The following is an 8,089-nucleotide window of genomic DNA, read 5'->3' as shown; positions in this document are numbered from 1 at the left end:
AAAAAAAAAAAAGAAAGACTTCAGACTTCTAATTTCTAGTACAGCTGCACAGATTTGAAATTCTGGGAGGCTCAGCAGGTCTTTAAAACCAGTCTGATTCTGAAATTTCCAAACCAGTTCAGTGAAATACCCTGTTTGGGTTCAGGAGCAGGTTAAAGCAGGCTGAACCCAAGCGTGGCCTTGCTGCATATTCTGACTAAAATAGCAGAGCAGTAGCATAGTAACTGAGGGATGAAGCATGGGCAGTAATGAATTCATAAAATTAAAATAATGGTTACTGGTGCTACAACATGAGGGCAAAACAGGGTATTGCCTTCATGTGCTTACTTGAAAGTCTTGCTCTCAAATTATGTTTGTCATCATTTCCTAATGCAGAAGCACAATTTAAAAAACAATTTTTAGCTTCSTGATCAATCGCCTCAGGCTAAGAAAACACAGTGGGTTGTGTTACCTGTTCACCTTCAAAACTTTTGTTATTGCAGGGCTCAAGAACAAAATGATCTGATCCTGTCTACTGACAGTGCTGCAGCTTAGGGTGTTGAAAGATTTACAGCCTCTGCCTTGCATGAAGTCACAAAGTACTGGTAGTACTGACTGTGCATCAGGATCTTTCTGAACAACTCGTATTTACTAGGCAACCTGAATAACCAGTTAGTATCCTGGAGGAGGCTGCACTCCAGGCCGTTTGCTGATGAGGAGCAGATGGAACAGCTGAAGATACATCAACAAATCTCCCCGCTGAATCAAACACTGCTTTAATGTACAGTGCAGATCACGRAAAGAGTTGCTTGGCCTAAGATCTGATATTAGAAATGTTTCTCACTTCAGGGTATGGTATTAAATGAGTTTTGCAAGATTAGTGTGTAGGCAAGATGTCAAGAATCCAAATTCTTGAATCTGGATTTCAACAACCATTATGAGAGAGTATTTCAAAACCATTTTTTATAAAGTTAGTTTCTACTAAATCTCTAAAATGAAATCAAGTCTAAGTAGCTGTTCTCTCRCAGACTGCCATCAAGTAGTGTTTCTCTTAATCAAGACTGGGTGGYGATCTTCACGCTTCAAGTTGGTCATCATTCTTCTCCCAAGCCTGGTGGTAGAAATTGGGCTGAAAATTTGCCGCTTTGATCTTTTTTCTGCATTATGGAAGGCCCTATTTGTGGTTTGGCGTTCAAGCTGCCTGGGTTACATGCCGAGTTCTCGGTCTGTAAAAACTTGGTTAGTGCAGCTCTTYAGTGAGTTACTGGAAAGGCTCTTGTAGGCAAATGACTTAACTGCTTGTGGCTTAAAATTATAACTGTGCTGGGTACTTGCCRCAGCTTCTCTTGTTGCTGGAACTATAGATAGCTAGTCTTAAGGAAAATGGTTAAATACTTTATCGGGGAAAAGGATTGATATATGTGAAGATGGCCAAAATAAGGCCATCTTGGATGTTTTACTATATATTAAAAAAAAAAGTTTATTGATGGCATCTAATGCTAATGAGTGTATTGCTTGGCATTTAGCATCCTTTCTCTGTTGTGCAGAGGAGATGATTAAATTCTAGGCAATTTTTCTGATGCGAGGAAGGATGTTCCCTGCAGTCTGATGGTGCAAGCTACCGGTGGTTTATCTGTTGAGACGGAGTAGGAGATTAGTGAATAAGGAAGGTGAAGTTACACAGTAAGCAACAGCTGGTCTGGTGGCTTTTGTTGCCGGAAAGGGCAGCCCCCCTTCTCCTTTCTTGCATTTTGGGTTATCTGCTGCCGTTCCCCCACACAGGTTGGTGGTGAGTTGTCTGACTGTAACTGCAGGAAAATGGTAAACTTGCTTTTTCTTAGATAAGCAAAGCAGGTTACTGTGTCACTAGGCAAGTACCAGCGCTGTAATTTGAAGTGCTGGGCTGAAGCTCAGTGTCTCTTCCAGAGCTGGTGTTGATTCAGTTAATTCCTCTCCTCTCCTCTCCTCCTTCAAGACCCTCTGTGTTTGAAACAGCTCTTTATGTGGGTGCTCTGTGTGCTTTGCTGTTAGCTAGCACAAAAGTTCCTGTTGGCTGTGGTCCAGGTATTGGGGGCTCCAGTATTCCTCGAATTATATCCAGTGTTTCGTTAATGTACTTAATGAAATGTGTCCAGGTTGGTGCTGAGGAAAGCTAAGGCGGCTAAGCCAGGAGTGTGAAAGTGAAGGCAAAGGTGGATGAATAACAGGGCCTCCCGCCACCGCTGAAATTTAATTGTGGCGCTTTTATTCGTGAAAACAGGCGGCCTTCATTTGCCCCAGTTGTCGTGGTCGATTTATTCCTCAATAAGTGTACCTGTAAAYCTATGTACCGACTTCCTTTTTCCACCTTCACGTCATCTCTGTAAAAGAGCGTGGCCTATTTTCTCCTACCCTTTTTTTATTGGGGAAAGGATGGTAATAGTTTGGGTTGTAAGGTAGTTTGGTTATAAGGATGTTTGCTTGTTTGTTTGCTTTCACTTTGTAATCGCCCATAATGAGGTAATGGTGACGGGGAGCTGTAATTAGACAAACTATGAGATGCAGTTACCTCTGRGCTGTGATTTCATGTTGCATGTCTGACTGAGGGGAGCAGGAAGCTCTCCATGGCTCGCAGTCTTGAAGCAGAGATAAAAATAAAGAAAAACTTTTTTTCGAGACATAGAAAACCTTTGTGGTCCATGTCTAGGAAGCAGAGATCATCATCAGTTAATTTCTACCTTCTTTCCTCTCCTTCCAATGCCCTGTTTTCAAACCAGGTAACTGATAGGTGTGTACTGTGTACCTAAGAACCTGGCTGCCTCGAAGGAGAACTTAGCAATTACAAACTTTATAGCCAGAACTAAAATTCCTGCTGTCTGTGTAATTGGGATTCTGTTGTTGTTAGAGTTACTTCATATCCACTGATAATCCTTTCTTTCCTCTAGCAGTTGAGGAAAGGAAGGAAGGCAGGAAGGAGTGGCTCTCATTTCCTGCCCCGTGCTCACAGCAGTGCCGCCCTGTTGTGCTGCTGGGCTGGTTTAAGGCTGGCTTATCYGTCGGGGGCCGCTGACAGGCCGGGCTGTTGTTTCTGCTGCCCTTTGGTGGGCCTGGCCGCGCTGGRCAGGGCGGCAGTGGGGCCCTGGGCCGCTGCAGAGACTCTCCTTGCATTCCTGAGCACGGCGCTGCCCTCGCACGTGGAAGGTTGCTCTGATTGCTTGTCTTAGACTGCTAAAGACATTTCCTTTAGGTCAGGCTGATGGGGATTTTTTCCTCCCAGTAAACCGTGTGGCATGATTTGCTTGCTGGTATCATCCTGGTTTATCTCATGTAATCGTCTTCACATAGAAACGAGGCCTCAAATAGCACTGCTGCTTTTTAAACGCTGTTTCTCTTTGCTCTCACTGACATGTTTAGTTTTGAGGTCTGCTGTGGTTTATTTCAATGTCATTTCTCAGAGCTTCTTGTTGCGGCTTATTTTGTTCAAATTGTGAAATCTACACAAAATGATGTAGGTGCCTTCTGACCTTATTTTCTGCAAAACCATGATTTAGAAAGGATGAGGAGAGAAAATATTGTTGACATTGTTTTAAAACAGCCTGCTGTAATCAATATAGGCACAGAAGAGTAGAAATCCTAGTATGTGTAAGAGAGGTCAGGTATGCCCTTGATGGGTGATCCTAAGCAGAAGGGACATGGAAGAAGTCCTTTCGTGATGTTAACTCCGTTCYGTCAGGAAACCATCATAGGAAAAGCCATTGTCTCACAAAACCGCTACACATAATCTGTGCTGGCCAGAGCTATTATGAATTAATCATGACYGTGTGTCTCCTCCCGACACTCTTATATGGTAGGGAAAAGGTTGTTCGCCCTCAGTGAGCATTTTTTGCATGTTAAGCTCTRAGGATTTCTTGAGCATGTACTTTTTTGGCTGCTGCTTGAGCAGTCATTTTATTTTTTGTTTAAATTTCTAATAGTTACATAATTCATTATCTAGATAAATCAACTCTCCGTTTTTAACAAGCACAGATGCTTAGAAATATGAACATGCTTATTATAGCAAATATTTACTTATCAAAGTCGTTGTACATAAGTAACAATCTTGTCTCTTTCCTCTCAGTTTTAGCAGTTTCAATAAATTGAAGAACTTGCTCTAATAAACACTAATAAAAAGCATGTGGCCAATCTCAAAAAAACATATGAACTAATTTTCTGCCTAGACTGGGATTGCAATATGGAAGAATCAATGTACAAGTAATGATTTCACATCTCTTTTTTTGTGAGGTTTTAGATCCCGTGATCATTACATTGACCGTGTGGCTCGTGTCTGTGACTGTAGTTAGGAGGTTTTGTTAATAGTTACCGAGCTTATATCGTTACGTAACTTGATTGCTTTGATCCACTGCTAACTTGCCTGTTAGGTTCCTGTTTCAGAACACGCATCCTTTGGAGTTGAGCTTTCTTTGACAAGATGTCACTTAGCTGGTTTTATTTAGTTTGGCCTCTGTGGTTCGAGTGAGTGAGAGCTCTGCTGCTTGAGGAAGACACTRCTAGCACTGATGTGTTTTCTCTCAGAAGGAGTGAGCGTGGCACTCAGAGACAGAGAGAAAACAAGACCTGTTCTGTTATCCTGTGCACAAGATAACTAATTTCTGAGTGAGTAGCAATACTGCAGTAGGGAACAGTCCCTGTTGGATTTTTTTCTTTTCTATTTCTGTGGGGAAAAAGAAGTCTTATTTTCTGTCTGCATAAGAACAAGGTCTACTGTTAGACAGGCCTCTYTTTTGTTTTCGATTTATAGGAGATGCTACTTAGTTCTTCTACAGAAACAGAAATTGAACAATCACATGGAAAATCCATACTTAAATAAAAATGTTCTCTTTTCAATCAAACGTAAAGGAACTGTTTTGGAATTAGGTAGTAAATGGAATTAGGAAGTTAAAACATTTCCTAATTGTGAGTGGACGAATGTTCCTAAGCCTTCAGGGAAAGGTATTTTCCTGGAGCTCGCAGGAAACATTTTGTCAGATGAAGAGTTTGGAGTTTTGAGGAGTTACAAAGCCCTATTTCTGTTTTAACGCTGAAAAGGAGACTCTGATCACTCATAGACTGATATTGTGGAGTCTTTCATTTGCTTAGACAAAATTTTCTAGTTTGCTACTAATTCAGAGCCATTTTCTCCGTAACAGGACCCATTCAGACCTTTATGACCAGAATTAGTCTCCTACAGTGTATTCTTATTTATTTATTTATTTATTTATTTATTTATTCTGTAATACTGTAAACCTCTTAACCATTCTTGAGGATTAGTCTGCTGCTTCCCTGCAGGAGAGCAGCAATTCAGAAACTAACAGGTAGTAGATAATAGATCTATATAATAGATAGTTAATAGATAGTGTGAAGATGTTTCAACCAGATTGGATGGAGAGGTGAAGTGTGATCGTGCAGCTTCATTCCGAAAAACCATCCACKGCGCTGGAGGTGTCAGTGTGTACAAATATTTGAACTTTACATGTTCTCTGTGACCTCCTCATGATGTTGCTTTAATGCAACAGAATCTTGMTTTTTGTCTTCAGCCATCTGTAACGTCCAATAAGAGTATATTAGCCTTCATAAACACTTTATGATAAACAGTTAATTGTCAAAGCCAGAAGATCTAGTGATGTAAAGCTCTTACTGTTAGCAAGATATCAAGTGATCTGATTAGGATGATGCTGAATGTGTTAGATTCACTAAAGGAAAAAGCAGGAAAGGGAGTGAGATTTTTCAGTTAGAATGCTCTATTCCATCAAACAAATGTGCCAGTCTGAGCAAGACATCATCCAACATAAATATACTTAGCTGCTCAAAAATCAGGAGCTTAGCAAAAACAGTTGGATCCTTAAAGCTACATGTATATCTTGGTATATGCATATGTATACACATAGATATACATAAATGTTTATATATTTTTATACATATATATATATAAAGAGAGAGAGAGAGAGATATAAATTTACCATCTGATTAAAAAGAGAGAGAGATAAATTTATCTTTGATTTGGGGCTTTTAGAGTGTTAATTTTTAAACATTTAGAATTATGAGTCACTCTATAAAAAGAGAACATAAGGAAGGAGAAATGGCACATGYATTTTTAAAGAGCACTTCTGCCTTCATTTCTGCTTAGATGTCAGCTGAAGTTGCAAGGAATAGCAAATCTAGTAGCTGGAGTGTTGAAAACAAATATTAAATATTGCAGGAATTGTGATGAACYGCCTTTGGCAGCAGCGCTTTGTATTTAGATTGCAGGGTAGCAAGTACCTAAAAACCTATATTCTCACTAAACCTTGTCTCGCAAACAGAGGGGAAGTAGAAGACTGAGTAAATGTTTGCAGAGAATTTAGGTAGTGCCCTGCTCTGCGGTGGGTGCCTGAGAGCTGCTTTGGGGTTTCGCGTTGGACTCGCTCCTTGGTACCATTTGCGCGCGACGCTGCTCGGGAGGCTGCTCTGGCAGAAGGTGCTGCCGTTAGCGGAGATGCCGGTGGCTTTGGCACGAGGCTGCTGGGGAAAAGGCTTCGCAGCTAAGTCGCTTCCAAGCGTGAGTGGTGGTGCTGGCGTTACCCTCGTGCTGCCAAAGCCTGGCTTGGCTGCTCCGCTGTTCAAGCTTTCACGTTACTGGAGTGCAGTAAGCAGAAACGCACGGTTGTGGGACAGGTACTCGGTGCTGTCACCTTGCTTTCTATTGTGGAAGTAACCTGTTTCTTCATGAGCTGTAATCAACCTCTGAGAGAAAGCGCTTGAATGTCTATCAGAACAAAGGATTTTTTTTCCTTAAMGACTTTATTCAAACTTAGTTTCTGTAATTAAGCTCTAGTGCTTCAATCCAGGAAAAGAAAAGAGAAAAATCCTTGTAGTAGGCAGACTTCTCCAGGCGTTTAAAAAATAAATATTTTTTGAACACCTTTTTACTCCTCTGCAGTTCAGTACTGTTGTACTGAGAAAGGAAGTAACTTGCTGTGACTTGCTTCAACTTTTGGCCTTAACATCATGTTATTTAGATATACGGCAGTGCAGATGTTTTGAAATGGTTGTTATAAAGATGTTCCACTTAAATCCCACTTTGACAGCTTTATCTGGAAAAAAAAAATGTGTACCAGGAAAACAGTAAATCTCTCAAAGGCTCTTTGAAATATTAGTTGCTATTTTAAAACAAAAGCAGCTCTCCTGAAGAGTGATTTGTGTGATCACTTATGTAGCTTGCATAGCCACTACTGGTAGTGCAAAGATTTCAGGGAGAAAAATTAAAGCATTATTCAGTCTTTATTCTGGGGTTGAAGTCAGAGATGTGCTTTTTACAGTATGTGAAAGAAAATGTTCATGGGAAGGGACCAAAAGTTTTGTGATGCTTCCTACCAGTTGCCGACACTTAGACATCAGAAATTCTTTATTTTTATTTTTTTTTAACCTTCACCTTTATGAAGGGAATTATTTGAAGTGTTTTATGTACCCTTTTTCTTAGAATTAAGATTAACGCTAATTGGGGAGTCATGGGGTAAAGTCATATACTGCGGACTCAGTTTTACAGGAATATGATTCTTGTTTCCTTTTATTAAAAAAAAAAAACGGAAAAAGAAAAATGAATAGCACTTTTTTTTTTTTCCCATGATAAGCAAATTGTTACTCAATAATTTAAGGGGCAACCCAGCAGTAGAGCTGAAAGATATAATTTGGATTCTGATTACAGTTTTGCCTRTGAAGACTAAGCAAGTTCAGATAAAGACTTAGGATTGAATTATTCTTTAGATTAAAAAATAAAGCTTGCATGTGTTCTTATTAATGTTTGAACAATTTTATTCCAGCTGTGTTGGGGTAGAGGAGCACCATGCTGTTGACATTGATCTATACCATTGTCCCAACTGTGCAATCCTTCACGGACCTTCTTTAAGTAAGTATGAGATATTCAAATTTTATTTTACACTTCCTTTATTTTACACGTCAAATCTGTTTCAGCTCCGTATGTAACCAAACAAGAAGAACACTGTTCAGAAGAATGTTTTAGAGATGCTTGATTATTAAGCAGGTAATGGTTCTATGTGACTGTCTAGATGTAGATATGCTGATGGAATCAAGTGCAAACCACAGTTGTAGACTAGAG

At 40.0% G+C, this 8,089-nt stretch overlaps 1 protein-coding gene across 1 annotated transcript in view; it reads left to right on the top strand.

Annotated features, from left to right (window-relative positions):
- Nucleotides 1–8,089, top strand: part of KDM7A (lysine demethylase 7A) — a 54,887-nt gene that overhangs the window by 12,734 nt on the left and 34,064 nt on the right. The window contains exon 2 of the mRNA XM_026037261.1: nucleotides 7,794–7,879. Within this exon, the coding sequence (XP_025893046.1) occupies nucleotides 7,794–7,879 (86 nt within the window). The remainder of the gene's footprint in view (nucleotides 1–7,793; nucleotides 7,880–8,089) is intronic.

This window comes from Nothoprocta perdicaria, unplaced genomic scaffold, assembly GCF_003342845.1.
Source record: "Nothoprocta perdicaria isolate Ctin4 unplaced genomic scaffold, notPer1 scaffold_195, whole genome shotgun sequence".
Classification (NCBI taxonomy): domain Eukaryota; kingdom Metazoa; phylum Chordata; class Aves; order Tinamiformes; family Tinamidae; genus Nothoprocta; species Nothoprocta perdicaria.
The sequence above is the reverse complement of the archived record's forward strand: the minus strand, read 5'-3'. Positions and strand labels throughout refer to the sequence as shown.